Consider the following 19,183-nt stretch of genomic DNA (forward strand, 5'->3'; position numbering starts at 1 on the left):
TGTAATATATATCCCCAGGGGTTGTTGAAAGGATTAAATGAGATATTAAGCTATGTATGTAAAGTATGCCTACTATACATAATAAGGGCTTAGAAATATTATATATAGTTAATTGGTTATTTTTACTGATACTGAAGAAAGGATATGGTGATTGCTCCCGTGTTATAATCTCAAAAACTGGTCAGAGGTGGACTTGCTTTGAGCTGATAAAAAGGTTGAAGTAGGGCTGGCTAGGTTAAGCATTTTTGATTCCCTTTCTTCTTGCCCAACATGGACATCTGTCTGAACGAAAGGCTAGCCCTCATTTTATACAGGCAAAGAAATTCTTGTGGACAGAGGATTTTTCTCAGAAAACGTGTCTAGTCTGCTCTAACACATGCACAGGTGGATGATCAAGACCCCAAAGTTCTATACCATATTTTTGGGATTTGGCATGGACACATTTCAGGTTCTGTGCTATCAAATGCCTCCTCAGCCCACATCAAGTAAATGTTTGTAGGATACCTGTTGGCTTTCTAATTATAAGCAATGTAATTTGTTGGTAAACTATCCAAGATCAGCTTCTTGCAAAATCTGCACTTTGGTAACTAAATGTGTAAGTCTGCTGGGTATTGTAATTAGATATAAGCCAGTTCACTATTGGAAGGTGCTTTATCACAAATCTTGATTTTAGTGTTAGTGTAGTTGATGTTAAGATATTTTTTCTGTCAGTACTTAGATGGCAGCACCAGTGGATCAGTGAGGTTGCTCTTATTTGTGCCAGTAAAATCATATCATTAGCAAATAGGCTAATTCTTATTTTCTCATCCTTTGGGGCATGTAAGGGGTGATCATGCATCTTTTATCAAATGAATAATGTACAAGTAGGAAAAAAGGGGCCAAAAGGCACATCTCTTTTATCTGGCTCTAAAGTTTCTGAGATCTCACAAGGTTTCTTTCTCATCATGACTTAGAGAATGGTGTTGAGGAGAAAACTCTATAAATATGAGGAGGTGGAACATTCTAGTGAATTTATTGGACTTAACTTGAAAGTGGTTCGGTGACCCTGCAAAAACGTTTCAATATTCCATATAGATTTCTCTACAACAGATAAAAAATATATCAGTGATCAATAATGAAATAGCGACCGTTAAAGCCCATCTGTTCCTAGTGTAAAATATTGATTTGAAAGACCGATGCCGGTATTCTCTACTAATAATTTAACAGGAAAGAATCTGGCACATATTTTGATAGACGAATGTGATGATATCATTGTTGGTCATTTTTGTTGTTGGTGTATGTATCTGTGAAGGTGGCCTTAACCTTGAAAGAGCTTACGTGCTAGTTGGGAGAGAAAGATGATTAACAAATAAACAGTACCTCATACCACAATCAGTACAACAACAAGGGGGACCAGGAATACTGGGGCTGGAGGTGGGGGAGGGGTAGAATGGTTTGCTATTTAAATAGAGTGCTCAGCTATGGCTGCTTCCAGCTGCATTTGGAACCCCTTCCTTCCCTCAGACACCTACCTCTGATCTCCTTTCCAAAAGATTTAGAGAAAGCTGAAAATAAAGTTACTGAATGCGTAAACATGGCTTTTGTGTCCAAAATTACGTGAGTAGTCTTAGTGTGGCAGCTTTATTTTTCTCCTAAAAGTAAAAGTACAGGGCTTTGTAGTAACTCTTTTTCTTGCTGCTCACTGCCCTTTTTGTTTATATTTATTTTTGAAGGCTGGGCTTTCTAAAAGGCACGCTGTTTGATAGGCATGGGGTTATTCTCTTTTGTTTTGCTCTTTTATCTGCTCTTCATTTGCCTTTTTCCTTTCAAAGCAGATAGAAATTCTAGGTTTTTTTTTTACACTAAACCTCTTAAAGTTCAGCAGTTTTCAGTTGGCTCCCTTGGCTTTGGGGCAGTGATTCCCAAACTTGTTTGCACCTTGGTGATCCTTCAAGAATTCTAAAGCCCAGGTCACACCCCACACTGAGTAAATCAAAATGTCTGGAGGTGGGACACCAGGTTTGGTGAGTTTTGATGTTCTCCAGGTGATTCCAACATGCAGACCAATTTGGAACCACTGATGTAGGGTATAGCTTGTGCTGTGCAAATAGAGCAAAACGAATTGTCTTTGACTTCATTTGACACCAGTTCCAAGTAGTTAGAAACCAAGTACTTGCGTAGGACAGACATCCTATGATGATATTCACATTTACATAGAAATGTTGTTCAACTAAAGTTGCTTTGTTGCCATCCTCTATTGGCAGTTTTGGGAAAGAGCTGATGAGTATTTGGCTTTTATTCTGATTTTATAGCCTGATTATTTGGTCAAAAAGAGTTTAAATGGTTAAATTAGATGCTCTCCAGGTTTAGGCTGACTTGGAACTCTTCAGAGCTGTCATCTTGCTGCTCTGGTTCCTGCATCTTTGCTGTGCGTTCTTCTATGACTTATTGCCGGGTCTTAATGGACTGAAACTGGGGCACAAATTTATTTATTGACAAGTGGTGTCTGGGTACAGTGTGGTATAGTGCAAACAAAATGGGTTTAAAAGCCAGGTGTTCTTAATTCTAGTCCTGACCCAACAACTCACCAGTTCTGTGAGCTTAGGCAAATAAATCACTTTCTCTCCCTGTTTTATAGTAGGGTCCTGTTTTGTAGAGATGGATATACAAATACTCTATCTGCATTATAGAATGGTTGTGAGAATAAAAGTGAGATTTTATATGGGTAAAGTGCTTTGTAAAATATAGAGCATTATGCAGATTTAATATGGCATAGGTATCAACATCATCATCATCATCATCATCCAGTGCCAGGTAAAAAGAAAAAGCAGTAGTCTCAGGCTTGTTTACATTAAGCAGCATTTCTGTCTTGATGCTACCATCACTAATACATACATGTTGTTTTAATCATATTAACTGTGTGTATGTGTGCCTGAGCGTGTGTTTACACACTTCAGTCTGTAGAAGGAATGATCTAAGTAAAAAATAGTATGCAAGTTCTTTGCTGACATCTTTCATCCTATTTCTGGTTTCAGCCTTGCATATGGACTTGCCTGAACAGGTTTTGATTGGTGGTCTGTGGTCAGATGGGGACCCTCTATATGTGTAAATTGCGGCAGGTGACAACCATGTTGTTGATGGGAGCCCTCTATCGCAGCTTGATGATGGTCTGAGAATGCTGATCAGTAGCTTTCGCTTGGCTTGACAAGATAGGAGGAGCTTGTTAAAGAAGTCTATTTTCTCTGAGATGCAGTCCAATACTAATTACTTGTGGTTGCCTAGCTTTTAAAATGAAAAAAGCCATATTCTTCTCACATTCCTTTGTGGGATTTTAATCATTCATGTTAGTAGAGAGCTATGTAAGTGCTGAGCGTTTCTGATGGATTTGGGGCTCTTGCAGAGTGTGGGGGAAATTGTCTTGATTGAAGAGTGAGTGTGAAGTGATTTTCAGAGACCTCCTTTGCCAGCTCTTGAGAGTTGTTCTGTAACTTTTTCTTGTCCCAGAATAACAAATAAGATGATAAAGGTAAAGGACTTTGGGACACTTGTTAATTGAGAATGTCTTTCCTAGTGGTCTCTTCTTTTGTATTTTGGAGTAGAAATGTAGGTTTTAATGCTCTCTTGATGGAACACTGATGGGAACTGAGAATTGAAGGGATCATAAGATTAGGAACAAAGAAGGATTTTTTGGTGAACTTTTCCATAAGCAATTACAATTCTTATCTTTCTCATAAGGTGTTAGGTATAGTTTAATTTCATTAGGAAAGTAATTGTGAACAGAGCTAAGTCCATTTAAAACAAATAAGGCTCTTAATTTGGATAAGCCCTAAATATGTGTGTAACTTTGGACTTGGATTTCTGCCTCTAGAATGTTATGTTAAGGGAAGAATTAAGAATTTTAATTATTATGTGTTAAAAAATATGTATACAAGGATAATTATCACAGTCAGTTTTATGAAAGTAAAAAAAATAGCAATTAAGTTTAGGGAATTGGTTTAAATCATTTGTGGAATACTCATGTTATGGACTAGTATGGAAACACTAAAAATCATATATTTAGTAATGGGCAGATGTCCCCAATGTACTTGCCAGGTGAAAAAAGCATGTTTAAAAATAACAATATTTTTGTAAAAACTTTGGAAAAATGATTGGGAGGAGTCAGGTTAAAATATTATTATGCCTGATTAGTGAGAATATGGATCATCATTTTCCTTTGTGATTTCCGGGGTTTTTCAAGTCTTCTTGACTGAGCATGTATTACTTTTCTAATTTGGAAGAAAAATAAATGTTAAGAAAAAAGGTATATTTTGGGGCTTTACTTTTTTTTATCTGTAAAATTGGGGTGGGACCTCAGTGTTTGCAACCTTTAAAGGCCCTTTAAAATAGAAACTTCTTGCATGTCATTCCTCAGATACTGTCATTCTGTGAGGAATGGGTTGATGAAATCTCTTAGAAGACCTGCTTCTACTTTACAAGAGGCAAAAAAAAAGATGACTTATGCTTTAATAAACTATGGGAACTTTTTGTAGTAGAATGCCCTGATGTTTAAGAAAAAAGCGAAAAAAAAAAAAACAGAAAAAGGAGAACCCTGAAGAAAGCTTAAGAATAGCTTAATAAAATGATATGGTTTTAGAACAAGTCTGTATTTAACAGCAGTAATGGGATGAGCTCTTGCATGAAGCTAGAAGTCACATTTGATCTCTTTTGAGTTTTGTTTTCTCAGATAGATTTGAAGATACTTTAAAGAAGAAATTCACAAGTAAAAGGCCTTTTCTTTGACAGCACTTTATCTTAGAGGCCCCCCGCCTTCTTTCACTTATCAATAACTTCATCTCATTTGCTTTATCCTGTAAATTCCATTATCTCCCAGGCAGTCTATTGCATTAAGCCTTTAGTACCTAATATCGCCTCATTTACATTGACACATGCTTGACCTCAGCCCTTCTCCTCTCTCTGTTAATGCACCAACAAGCACTGATATCTCTCTGGAGCATTATCATTTGGCTGTTAGCTCAACTAATAACAACCCTTCATTTGAGCTGATGAAGGGTTATTAAATAAAAACATGCAATAACCCTGGCAGTAATGAAGGGAGAGTGGAGGTAGACGGCATCCTTTTTTTAATGGTGAGAGCATGCTGAGTCTGCATTATAGGTATTGGGTTTCCTGAGGGATAAGGGGCACCTGAATAGGTTGGATCAATATTATGTTAGCAAACTGATTTTAAGAATGGGCATTTTTGATTGCCTGATTTGATCACTGTTGATTAGCTACAGGCTGAGGAGTTAAGGGAAAAGAAAGTGTTCTTGCTCCTGGCACTTGGCTTTGCTCTGTGATGCAGCTTTCTCTGGAAGTCTGTCTTAAATACCAAACTGTCAATAGCCCTGAGGCCGTCAGTCAGTGGCAAAGCTGAGCTGTAGGGAGCCAAAAAATGTCTTAGTCTTCTCTGCTGAAACTAGGATCAGAGATTCTGTTTTTCCTAGGGATCCCCTAAGACTCCTCCAAACCTTCACTATAGCCCTGAGCCTTGCGTGGATTCCCTGTATTCTCCCTTGTATGTCCCACACTCTCTCCCCCTAGCCCCCATCCTTTTTTGCCTGAAGAGCAGTCTAAGCCATCATCTCTACTTGTGTCCCTTGAGGTGGCTGGTGTCATGCTGTAAACACAAGTTGAATGGATAACATTATCAAGTTTATGTTTAACAGGATTGTTGTGAACAAAATCCTTGGGGGTCACATACTTGTGGTTTTATATCACATACACATATTATGTTATTATATTCTGCTAGTAAAACTGTTCCTAATTTCTCTGATGCAGTTAATACACAGGGTTCTATAAAGGCCAGATTGTTCTACAAACAGCACTATGATGTCCTAGGTGCATCGAAGCTTTCAGATGTGCTCCTAAAACTATTAGATTGAACCATAAGAAACAGCCAATATTTGATCGTTTTTGACTTATAAAAACAATAGTTTCATATGGTTCAAATTTCAAATTAATACGTGAAAGATAGTGTGGGTTTTTTTTTTTTTTGTATTTTTGGGGTTTTTTTTTGAGCTGCATTTAGGTTGGTTTCTTTGTCTTATACCAGTTCCTTTCTGATAAGGAATAAAATGTCTGCTTTGGGAAATATGGTGTAGCAAAATGGAAATGTTTGGTAAGTAAATGATCTGGGATTCTTGGTGACAGGCGCCTTCCCTGCTCGCATAGAGGTGGGCATGAGTCATTCTGCATTCAGCGGGAGACTTCTTGTGCCTGTTTGGGATTCCCTGAGCCTGAATGTGGAGGCTTCTGTCTTGAGGAGCTGGGCCTGAGCCACCAGTTTGCTTCCAGCAGTTCAGCGGCAGGGTGGCAGTGGGCCGGTGGCAGTGGGCCATTGACCTGGGCACTAACTAAATCTTGGGTTCCAAGGCATGTTTCTTTCGTTGTTTGTAGCCAAAGGTTTTTGGTGTTCTTAATAGTTGAGACTGTTCAGGTGTTCTTAATAGTTGAGACTGTTCAAAAAATTTGTTTAAATTATGTCTTCTTGTATACATAGAGGAAGGAGGAAGGTATCAGTTCTCTGGAATAGCCTAATTTCATATCTTTTACTGCATCTGTAAGTTGGGCCAAGGCAACATTTTCAGAATGGTTATGTTCTTTTACTAGAAAAATGCTTCCTTAAGGGAGACATACTGACCTATTGAAAAGTGATAGAACATTTTGGAGCCATGTAATTATGAGACTTGAAGGAAATATTTTAGACTCAACAGTGGCAAACATTTGCTTTCTTTAGGGAATGTTGTTGCCAAAATAAGCATTTTCATTAGCTAGCAGATGGTTTAGTTATCAGGTTGGTTTTTTGTTTACTTATAAGTTTTTCTTCTTTTTTGGCTTGAACCTTAGTTCTATTTAGAAACAGTTACTAATGTCATTTACCTTTGTGTATCTTACCTACCCAACTAAAAAGAAAAATAAAAAAGATTGGTACTCTCTTTTCCAGCATTTCTTCAAAGAAGCAGCTGTTTAGAATGGCTGACTTTGGTGTTCCTCAAAAATATTTCCATTGGTTCATGTCACAGCACAAAACTAGATCTTTTTACTTAATCACCTTGATTAAGACTGGCAGAAGACAAGCACTTAACTATGAGGTAATAATTTACTAATTAAAACCAAAATGAAATTGAGAAATAGATATTTGGGGAAAAAAATTTAAGGGTACTGCAGTTCCTAAGTACAAAGATTTCCTTTATTGTAAACCTCTCTCTCAAGTCAAGGCAAAATTTTTTGAAATACCAGGCAATTCTTGATTATGTACATGTTAACTGTACCTTTTAACCTATTTTTTTAAGTTATGGAAACAATTTTTGGAATTTTTGTTTTCCTAAGTGAGTAGATATCTAATAGCAAAACATGCCATCCTCTTCAACATCATATGTTAAAACGTTTTGTAAATATTGGCTTATTTTCGTAATCCTAAAGGAAATATTTGTTTTCAACTCCAAAACAGATTTCTGTTATCTGTATGGGCAGTCTCAAACTGTGTTGAGTGGAACACGAATGTTCTGTTAGTAATTAGTATTCTGTGAAAAGATTCCCAGCTAGTAGTATCCTTTTCCCCCCAAAATTTATGTTTGAAAATACGTGTAAGAAAAATTCCAAATACATTTAGTTGGCTCATTATGTAGTAATCTACCTTTAAGAAACAGTGTGGCATACTTGAGAATTCTAGAAGGCCATAGATCATTTGGGGCATGAGTGCATGGTATTCCGTCTGTGAGTAGATGCGAAGATGGTATTTACCAATGAACTGTTTCATTGTATGTTGTCTATTTGATCTTTCATCTGCTGTGTCTTGTCCTATCTATATTTTTGCGACATTATTCATTGTGTGTCACACTTATGAACCTAATTTTGGTAATTTCTCATAGCAACTAATCTGTGAGACCATTTTGTTGCTATCTACTTTAATCCAACTGGATCTCTTGAATTCCTGTTGATGCTTCATCAGTATTTTAAAAAGTGCTCTGTAGTCATTAAATTTGGAAAACAGTGGGATAATGTATAAAATGACCTCTTCTCATATGTTAAAAAAATCTCTTTAGTTGTATTTTTATCTGTAGTTATGCTACTGATAAATGTATGCTATCATTTCTAAATGTAGGTGGATATTTAATGATTTTGCTGCTAGGAAAGCTTTGATGTTAGTAAATGCCTGCAAACCAGACCCCACAGTACAACAGAACTGACCATCAGTGATGGTGGGTTGGGTTGGCTGTTTGCTGCCTCACCAAGTTTTCCTTATGTGTAAACTTTGTGGTACAAGCTACTTTAAACCAGATCAAATGTTGAATTGACAATTATTTTCTTCAAATTGGTTTGAGTACCACTTAGTAAGGTTAGAGTAGGGGAAGACGATGACCTTGCCTGGCTTCCATAGTTATAACTTTATAAATAGTCTTTTAGAAAGTGAAGGCCGGAAAATAAAGTGCTGTATTTCATATGGAAATAGGCTATTCTCTGTTCTCTTTGTGGTAAGGTTTTCAAATCTGTGAAGTTCTAAGACTACCCAGGATTATATATATGTTAAATGTACTTGTACTTTGGGTCTAGAAAAGATATTCAGAAAGTTTGTCATCTAAATGCTTATAATGGTTCTATGAGGGAACAGCACTTTACTGAAAATTTGCTGCATTAAAACATGTTGGGAACATCCTCCAAGGTTTCCTTATTCACAGAATAAATAGGTTCTGTTAAAAATAATTTCAGTGAGCACTCACTCTGTGCCAGGCACTGCCAAGTGCTTTACCTATATTTTAAAAAATTTAATTGAGTGGCTTTGAAAGTTGACATTGTCATATAATTTTGTGTTTGGAACATGAGCCGTTTGGGTTAAAAATCTTCATGCAAATTCCTATAAACAAATCGAGTGTGGATGTGCAGTGGGTGGTTTTTAAGCATAAACATCTCAGCTGCATTTAATTATCGTAAGGGATAAGACTACAGGATGGGCCAGTGGTTTACCAAATTATTTTTCATTTTCTGAATCTCAGTGTCACTAAAGGTTAATGCATCCTCCTTTCTCTGCTAGAGACCCGAGTTAAAATCCATTTTAGAGCATAAGTGTAAATGAATTTGTTGTTGTTTTTCATCCTGGGGGACACTTTGGTCATTTTGTGAGACTGCCTTTCCATTTGGAATTGCTGGCAGCTTGTATGGGGCCCAGCGGCTCTTGTAGCAGGGGCAGTTGCCACTCAGCGTAAAAATGAACTGGCAGGCTTCGGAGGGCAGAACTGGCCCAGGGGTTGTCACTCTTTCATTCTTTGATTCTTTCTTGGCTAACTTAAGGAAACTTATTTGCTCCTGACATTTGATTATAGCATATCATGAAACAAGTGATGTTTGTGGGTAAGCCATTGCGTTTTCCTCCCCATCTCAGGCCAGTTTGTATTTGACAGCCGCCAAGCTCTCTTTATTTCACTGTCCACAACCTTATACTGGTGTAGATCTGTGATCAGCATTTTTGATTGCTGGTATGTTTCATGCCTTTCATTATCTATTGCTTTTGTATAAATGCTTTATTTTTTAGGAGCATGTTTATATCCATAATTACATTTAATGTTTTTACCCTGAAGTAGTATTAGTTATTGCCTTCATCTGTACATATTTGGAGTATTTAGAAGTATAACCTAAGCAGGTAATACTCATAGCACATTAATTCTTTTAGGGAGCGTGGTAGTGCTCTTTTCCCTCTGAGTTCAGCTTACAGTCATCTTTATTATTATTGTATATATATTTTGCATTCTTTGTGTTTCTCTCTCCCCCCTATTGTTTTTCCCCAAGGACTAGTACCTAGAGAATACTCTTCACTTCAAGTTTTTTTCTTCCAAAATATACAAAATCCTTATACATATAGAAAGACATATATAGAATTTTATATACATGGATAAATGGGATATCACCTGTGCTGTCTTTTTTTTTTCTTTACAGTTATCACTTTGATTTCAGAGTGAGTTGCTCCAGGTTCCCTGAGCCCCTCATCTTCTCCATTTGTTGTAGGCATTCCTACACCAATTTTATTCGTCCAATCGTTTTCGTCTTAAAAACTCCCCAGTTGCACTATACACCGGGAGTGTCTCCCTTTCCATAGTTGTTCTTCTGTTCACCATTCAGATCCCTTTTCTTCTGTCACAATGGATCAGGCCAAGGAGAGGGGATGGCTGCTATCGTCTGCTTGGAGCATTCATGTAAAAATTGCATTTACTTGTGCGTGTGTCTGTATACAAGAGAGCGAGAGAGAGACTGACTATATAGACACAGATGTAGACTTAAGCTAACTAAGCTCTAACTCATGACCATTGTGAGAAGCACTTATTAAAAAATTTATGGTGCTTTTTTATTTAGTCTTAATCTTAAAAGGCTAGCCTTGACTAAAAGTTTCTTTAAGCCATTATTACATGGAGTTCTTGTGAAAATATGAATGATATCATTTAATTGGGAAGATCATGTTACATGTGTCCATAGATAGGCAATGTGTGTGGGAATAAATAGTACGTACAGCTTTGTGGTGGTGCTTTACATGCCTTCAGGTTTATCTTTCTCAAATTATCGTCTTCGGAATTCTGTCTCAGATGTTAAACCCCTCAAGGGCAGAACTAGGCCTATCCACATTATACTCTGCAGAGGGTGATGTGTGCTGATAAGGTTCTCATAACTCCCTTTTGACAGACAGCAACTTTTAAAAAATTGTTTATTTCTATCTGGCTTTTAAAAATATTTTATTTAGGTCACATTGGTTTATAACTGTGTAAATTTCCAGCGTATATCATTATATTTCGGCTTCTGTATAGACTGCATTGTGTTCACCACCAAAAGTCTAGTTTCCATCTGTCACCAGACATATATGCCCCTTTACCCCTTTTGCCTTCCCCTACAGTACCTTTTAAAAAAGTCTTTCTTATTTCTAATATTGCTGGATTATTTAGTTATCATGCTTAATTGTCTTTCTTTTTTCCCCCTTTTCAGGTGTCAGCAGTTGAGTCTTTGGAGGGTCCCCTGCTTCAAGTGGAAGGACTGAGTGACCTTAGGTTGGAGCTTCACAGCAAGAAGATGAACCTCCACTTGGTTCTCATAGACGAACTGCACCGACACCTGTACATCAAGTCTACGAGCCGAGTTACGCAGCGCAGCAAGGACAAAGGGGGGATGAGGTCGGTTACAGAGGCTCTTTGCTACAGTGCTTTGTGGCAATGTAGTATGTAAGGAAAATTCTTTCTTTCCCAGAATATTGTTGTAGTTTTTTCTTACTTTTCTTTTTAACTTACTGTCTCTGAAACTATAAGATGGTTTTATAATAGTAAATACTCCATGTTCTAAAAGGCTGACATTCAAAGTTTGTTCATTCTTTCATTTTACATTTATTATGGTCCTCTTATGTACAGATACATAAGGAACATTTACTGTGGGCCTTTAATATCCTATATCAGCAATACTCTGGTATAGCTCAGAAGGAAGTGAAAAAAATCCTTGGACAGTGAAGTCAGTCTAATTAAGAAATATAAATGTATAAACTGAAGTTATAAGATTCTTTGTTTCTTAGGGTTGTGTTCAGCTTTAGATAACTCTCTTTCTGGAATAGTTCAGGAGAGAACACTTTTCTTTTATCCCTGGGCTGGTTGTAGTGTAGTCCTATATTTAAGGGCCTGGGTGGACTCAAGAAATTCATTAGGTTAGTGTAGACTTGGTAGAGAGTAAGATAGATCTTAAGACAGTAGAACATTGCAGTTATTAACATGTATCTGATAGCTGTGCATGTTATGTGTCCTTCCAACATTCCTTTAACATAGCCGTAACATCTTTTCAGAGTTTAGCACTATCTACTGAAGTACATGTCTTCATATTTTTTATCTAGCTATAGACAAGAGGAGCACTGGAAGCAGTGTATGCTGGGAATGAAGTCTTTCAAGTCCTATCTCGTTCAAACAAAAATTGCCAACTTTGTGTGTGATGCTTCAGTTTAGTCAGTGACTCTGACAGAGAAAGAGGAGTTTCTATCTCTTTTCTGCAGATGGGCACTAGGCAAACTTCTGCCAGGCACGCAAATTGAGCTAAGGGTCATGTACCTGAGACTTCACTTCAAGACTGGATCTGAATAGAATAGCTCTCAGTACCTAAGCAGAGAGTAAAGTGGTCGGTGAGGGCAGTGCTAAGGAGATTCCTTCCACAGTGTCTGATGGTAAATGAAAAGGTCCGAATAGATTTGTTCCCATGCAAGGATTAAAAAAAAAATCACTCTGGGTCCTGTGAAAATATCTTTTAGCATAAGGGAAAGTGAGAATTACCTTGAGGTCTCAGGGAAGAGCATTTATATGAAAGAAAATTTTGTAAAGCAAAACAAGAAAAATTTAGGAGACTAAAGCTTGAGGTTTCTCAAAAGATGCAAGATGATATAGGTAGAAGTAGGTTAGAGTATTGTTGAAAATGATCACTCCATCCCCCTCTACTTTAGTGGGAGAAGTATGTTGATTTTTGTGCTCTTGCTTTGCCCATCATTAGCACATGTGACACAAGGAGGGTCTTGAAAAGTGCTTATGCCCATGGGCATGGCTTCTCATGCCTCTGCCGTTGCCATGATGGTGTTGGTCCCAGGAGGAGGAGGATGAGAGACATGTGGAACCAAGCCAAGATCAGCTGAGCTGCCTAGTCTGGATCAGCCAACTACCAAAATATGTGCTTATTATTGAACATTACTGAGATTTTCAGCAAGCATATGCTGAACCAAATTAAGGAAAACCAAAATAAAGTAGGGAAATTTAAGTCTTTGTTTGAAGTATTAGAAGAATTGAATCAGTGATGTGGAGGGATAAATTTTCTTGTCAAGAAGAGGAAAAAGACAAGATGATGAAAAAACGATAGGAGATATGAAAGATGGACAATAGTGATCAATCCAATGATTTTAGGTATTCCACAGAATGACATTAAAATCATAGTTTATGGGCTGAATTGTGTCCCCGATATATTGAAGTCCTGACTCCCAGTACCTCAGAATATGACTATGTTTGGAGATAGGGTCTTTTGAAGAATTAAATAAGTTAAAAAGAGGTCATTAGAGGGGCCCAAATCCAATAAGACTGGTGTCTATATAAAAAGAAGAAGTTTTGACAGCCCCCGACAGAGGAAAGACTGTGTGAAGAGATAGTGATAGGATGGCCATCTACAAGCGAAGGAGAGAGGCCTCAGAAGAAATCAGCCCTGCCAATAGCTTGATCTTGGATATCTAGCCTCCAGAACTGTGAGGAAATAAACTTGTTGTTTAAGCCACTGAGTCTATGGTACTGTGTTATGGCAGCCGTAGCAAACTAATACAAAGGGGAACAGAAGCAATAATTATAGTGTAAATAAAGAAACCTACTTAAACAGAAAAGAAGACCTTGGTCTGCAAATTAAAATGATTCAAGGTAAAATTAATTAAAAAAAAACTTACTCTCAGAGGTGATCAGGAAATTTTTATGAATTTCAAAAACAAATTCTCTAAGAACAGGGAGGAAGAAAATTTATGTTATGAAAAATTACATTATCTGGGGCCGGCCCTGTGGCTGAGTGGTTAAGTTTGCGTGCTCCGCTGTGGCGGCCCAGGGTTCGGATCCTGGGCGCGGACATGGCACTGCTCGTCAGGCCACGTTGAGGCGGCGTCCCACATGCCACAACTAGAAGGACCCACAACTAAGATATACGACTGTGTATGGGGTGGTTTGGGGAGATAAAGCAGAAAAAAAAAAAAAAAAAGATTGGCAACAGTTGTTAGCTCAGGTGCCAATTTAAAAAAAAAAAAAATTGCGTTATCTGCTGTGACAGAGATAGTCCTTTACCCACCCAATATCCATTCTCCTCTTCTTCATTTTTAATGACAACCTTTATTTTGTTCCTGGTGGCTCTATTCCCAACTAAATACATAACTTCAAAGTTCATCAAGAGGAGTATGGTTCAGTGAATTATGGTATATCTATGCCATGTAATACTAGACCTTAAAATCTATGAGAAAGATCTCTTTGTGGTGATAGGGAAAGATTTTTAAGATGCATTCTTGGGCCCAAAAAAGCAAGTTGAAAAACAGGATATACTGCATTAACCTGTTTGTGTAAGAATCGAAAGGATATATATTTAAATATGTAGCTTTTATATATAGATATAAATATTTGTATGTGTATAAAAAATTCCTGGAAGGATAATGGTGAAACACTGATAAAAGGAATTACCTATGGGAAATGGAAATGAGGGGTTGGGAATAGGAAAGAAGGACTTACTTCATACCCTCTGCACTGTGAATGCATTCATCATTGGCCTGTATTATTACTTGAATAATATAATGATTGATGATGCTTTTGAAAATTATTTTTAATGAAATGTCAAAATGTTTACTGTTGAAGGGAAAAACTAGGATTTAGAGTTCTATACAGGATGATCCAAAGAATGTTGAAAAAAGAGCATGTGTCCATTTTTCTGGTATGTATGTATGTGTGTGTGAGGGGAGGGCAGAGATAGATGGACAGACGGAGACTCCTTTCTGTAAAATGTTTTGGAGGGCATTACATCAAAATTATATTAGTAGGTTATTTTTATTTATATTATCACAAAAGAACCTATAATACCTTTATAGTCAGATAAAATCAATAAGAAGTTATCTAAAAAATAGTTAATTCTTTTACTTATTGCATGCATCCTGGGTTAATACTTGATTTGGCCTTGCTTCCTTGGATACTCTCTAGCTCATGGAGGAGTCAATTTCACATCCATGGGTTTTGGTGTCCGTATTTGAGTGTGTACAGAGTGACCTTGATCCCATTTTATTATTTGCTCTGTAACTATTTTGTCTTTAATTTTTTTTTCTTTTTTATATGTGTCTGTTTTGTTTTTATCTTTCAGTTCTTTTTCGTTTTTTCCTCTTTGCTTAGATTTTAGCTTCACTTTATTTGGTACATATTACGTCTTCACTCTTGGTCTAGCATTTGAGACCATGACTCTTTTTGACTTCTCCGCTCTCTGAATCATTCATTATTCTTTCTGTATGTTCAGGCAGATCTTAGAACTATAAGAATTACTATGCCAGCCATTCCTGTTTCATTATTCAGTTAAATTTTCTGACTAAGGGCATATCATCTTTGACAGATATTTCTCAGCTCAGTTTGATTTAACAAATTTTTGCGAGCACTTGCTCTTTGATACATACTGTGCCAGCTGTTGGGGTTATAGAGGAGACTATGGCAGTTACCAGATTTACAACTTAAAGTTCAACTCACCTCTGTCAGGTTTTAGTTTGACAGTAAGATCATCCAAATGAGCTGCTGCTATAAATTTTGGACATAGTTGGACATATTTATTGCAAGTGAAGGAACAGAAATAAATTCTAATTAAAAAGCAAATGTTTAATAAGCTGTTAGCACTTTTACGCCTTCTTCTTTAAAAAAAAAACGCCCTCGAACTTTTCATGACTTGAAATACTGAAATCAAACACATTTAGAAGTAGATCTTTACTAGTTGTATGGATGGTTAACAGCCAGAAAGTCCTTGGGGTTATGGTAGTAGAGGTGGTTGTTTTTGGTGTAGTTTAATTTGCTTTATAGTTTTCCTCTCTGCCACCACATGCTTATTAAACAGCAAACCACATTCAATCACAATACACAATTAGTAATTTTAGGGGACTGTCTCATACTGGGAAGGATTTGATGGACATGAGTTGTCTTTTTCAACTCCGCAATGAATGATTCTGAATACATGAAAAATTTGTAATCATATGTATTTGAAAAGAAAACTAACTTCTATCAATATTTCTTTCAAAATAAAGCAGATTTCAGAGCATTCATATTAATTAGAAATTTGGAAAGAACAATCTAATTTTGATTTTATTTTTTCAATAATACCTCCTCTGAGAGATTCAAAACCCTTTAAGGATAATAATTCTTTCTCAACTTCATCTCAGAGGTATGGGGAGAACAGGCCTTTTTTTCCTCTTCTGAAATGGAAACTGAGGTACATCCTACTTAAATGTGATATTTTCTGGTAGCACCTCCCTTCTTTTGAGCTTAATGTCTGCAGTAACTAAATGAGTGGGTGTGCCTCCTTTCCCTTGAACTCTTGAGACTCTTTTCATAAAAGAACAAGAGAAAAACCAAAAGCCATTTCCAGAGTTACTTGCCTTTGGCTTAGTGTTCACAAAGGAGAAAATTGAAGCCCAAGGGGAAATTTTAGAGAGATGAGTCTATGAAAATAGTTTTGCGGTAAATTGACTTTCTAAAAGTTTATTGATGGAGTTTGAGGGCCCTTCTGGCTCTGATAATAAAGTCAGCAGGTTATGTTTTTCAAAGTTAAAATGGCAAGCTGTTTATCACCCTTTATTTAACTGAAATATATTTTGAGGTTCAAACTGAGAAAATAATTGTAGGTTTTAACCTAAAGTGAATCATGTGCACATCTGTGTTTATATAAGTGTGTATTATACTCACATATATATACATATTACTGTGCGCACACATATGCGCTAACTGTGCTCCCTCATTTGTAGGCTTGGCAGGCAGTATTCCAGCTGTACACCTGAATTTTCCTGCTGATACCTTCATTTACCAGTGCTTTAAAAATAACTCCTCTACTTTTATTATGGAAATATTTATAAAATTTACTATTTTTACTATCGTTTAAAATTGAAATTAATTTTTTCTCACTTACTCAGTAGCAGCACTGTAAACATCGGTGACCATTCTTTGTCTCTCTGGGCATTTGTATCTAGAGGCTAGGGAGGTGCGTAGAGCTGGTTTTCTAATTGTGAGTAAAAGACAGGTAAAAGAGGATGAGGTAGCTGAGAGGAAAAAATGAGAAGACAACAGGAGTCAGTATGTAAAAGATGAGTGGATAGATCTCTGATCTAATTGATTTCATAACTAGAAAACTGTTGTGACAAGTCAGTGGATTTGAAGGCACCATTGGATTATCTTAAGATAGTTTAGGCAAATAGGAACTTAGAGCTTTATGTTGGAGGAAAAGAGTTATTGGAACTAACTATTCTTGGTTCAGTCCCTGGTAAATGCTATTTCTGTTACTTTTATATCTTATACTTCACTTGAGGTTTCACATTAGTCTGCAAGTCATTCCAGCAATTGGAAATGTGCTACGTTTTGTTTAGCTCGTATCTTAGTCATATTTGGATCCTCAGCGCTGAGCGCAGTGCCAAGCACGTAACAGATGCTCAAGACTTGTTTGTGTAATGATTCCCCCTTCTCTATAAGAAGTGAAAAGGGAGAAGTTAATGACGGTCATAGTTATTCTCACAGCCTAGAACAATCGCTCACACATCATCAGCATGAGATAAAAATAATACCTTAAGTGATAATTTTGCCCTTTAACTTAAAGTTTGTTTTTCAAAGTTTTCTGAAAGATTATGTTTATTTTTTTTATTAGTTTAAAAATACACACATTCCTCGCACTTTGGTTCCAAAAGGGGTGTGGAAGGGAGATGGGGTTATGTTACTGTGGAGGGGCAGATGTTCAAAATCACACACGTTCTTCAATCTCATTTGGAGAAAGTCTTCCTGCAGGTGTGGTCTTGTCCCTGCTCCCCCTTTGCCTGCCCTTCCTTTACAACCCACTTTGAGAATCACTTCCATGGGTGGCCACGACTACTGATGTTTATTGGAACTGGAAAGAGGTGAGAACTATGGTTTTGACCTCTCTACCCTTGGGACTTAGAGAAGCTTTTCTGTTTTAGATACAATATGATTAGATGATTCACTTTCTTGAGGGTAGGGCTCAGGTGTTAACTCGCCTTGGCATTGCCTATATTCTTACATTTAACAGATGCCTGTAAATGAGAATTAACTTGAAAATTTAATTGTTTTTTTATAATCTTTGTGTTATTTAAAATTATTTTGAAAACTCTCAAGTTAATCATTATGAGGGGCAAGGCCTTTTTGGAAAAGCTGAAATGGGTAACGAAATACTGAATTAACCTGTTTAAGATTCCTTAAATCATCTTTTATTGTAGTGTTTCTCAACTTTATGAAATTTATGAACCCCTTTTAAAGAAAATTAAATGTAATGAACTCCCAGAATATGTCAAAAAACTCCAACTTGAAAAACACAAGTTAAATTAGGCTAACCATTGTTAAACCTTCATTCAGTTATGATGTGCCATTTGACCTTTCTTTGCTGATAAATTAATTTTAATATAGAAATAAAGGAGGGTATTGAAATTGCATGGCATAATTTCATTATAAGATGGTCATTCAGATGATCCAGAACATACTTACACTAATTTTTTTAAATCCAGCATTGAAATGAAAAGACAAAAATTTAAATACATGGGACCTTTAGAATACATCTTTATATATTGCAACAATCACCACTTTACTGGAAATATACTTGGGAGATATTTGAAGTCACGGTGTAATGAGGGCTCAAGGCAAAACGAAAGTAATAAGGGCCAGGCATGTAGTGGGACTTAGGTTGGTTTTGGAGTAAGTGGTAAATAACTGCTGCTACTTTTCCCCTTCAGTTCCCTTGTGAAAGATGCTTCTCCTGTTCCTCTGATTGATGTTACAAACCTTCCTACTCCTCGAAAATTCCTTGAAACCTCGCAGTATTCTACTCCTGGAAGCTCCAGTGGTAAGTATTTAAATCTTCAGCCACTAACTGCTTTTTAGTTTCTATTGTTCCTAGGAAAAGCCCCAGGGAGCCTGTCGGGTCGGGGGAGTGAGGTCCTGAGGTTGGTGCCTGGAGCCTGTGATGACCCTTTGCCACCCTCAGAGGAAATAAGATAGAAGATGATTGGTTGGGCCTGTTGCATTATCAAGGTTGAAGACTGGCAGCTGAGTCTGGCCTGCCTGCTGACTCCAGCTATAGATGATGTGTTTTATTTGACCAGCACTGTTTGTTTCTCTAAAGTTGAATTTGAATGCTTTTTGATAGTGTATTTTCTTTTTTGCCATAACCTCTATTGCTCCTGGTAGCTTTTACCCAGCTGCTTCAAATATTACATTCCCTGTCTGGTCTTTGAGAGCTTTTGAGTGTATGGCCTCTGTTCTATATCCTGATTACTTGTATCTTCCAGTGGCCTCTACATGTCCAGTATATGCCTGCACACGCGTGTACACACACACAAATACATACACATGCAGAACGTACTTTGAGGACATATCTACAAAGTAATCACATTTCTTCTTGGGCTACCTAATATCCT

The 19,183-nt window shown here is 37.0% G+C and overlaps 1 protein-coding gene across 6 annotated transcripts in view; it reads left to right on the plus strand.

Moving 5' to 3' along the window:
* Window positions 1-19,183, plus strand: part of EXOC4 (exocyst complex component 4) — a 758,598-nt gene that overhangs the window by 41,089 nt on the left and 698,326 nt on the right. For all 6 annotated transcript variants that reach the window (XR_011539582.1, XM_070617731.1, XM_070617732.1 and 3 more), the window contains exons 4-5: window positions 10,984-11,168; window positions 18,500-18,609. Coding sequence is in view for 5 of the 6 variants with exons in the window: in XM_070617731.1 (XP_070473832.1) it covers window positions 10,984-11,168; window positions 18,500-18,609 (295 nt within the window). In the remaining variant the exon portion in view is untranslated. The remainder of the gene's footprint in view (window positions 1-10,983; window positions 11,169-18,499; window positions 18,610-19,183) is intronic.

Source organism: Equus przewalskii, chromosome 4 (assembly GCF_037783145.1).
Source record: "Equus przewalskii isolate Varuska chromosome 4, EquPr2, whole genome shotgun sequence".
NCBI classification, from domain to species: Eukaryota; Metazoa; Chordata; class Mammalia; order Perissodactyla; family Equidae; genus Equus; species Equus przewalskii.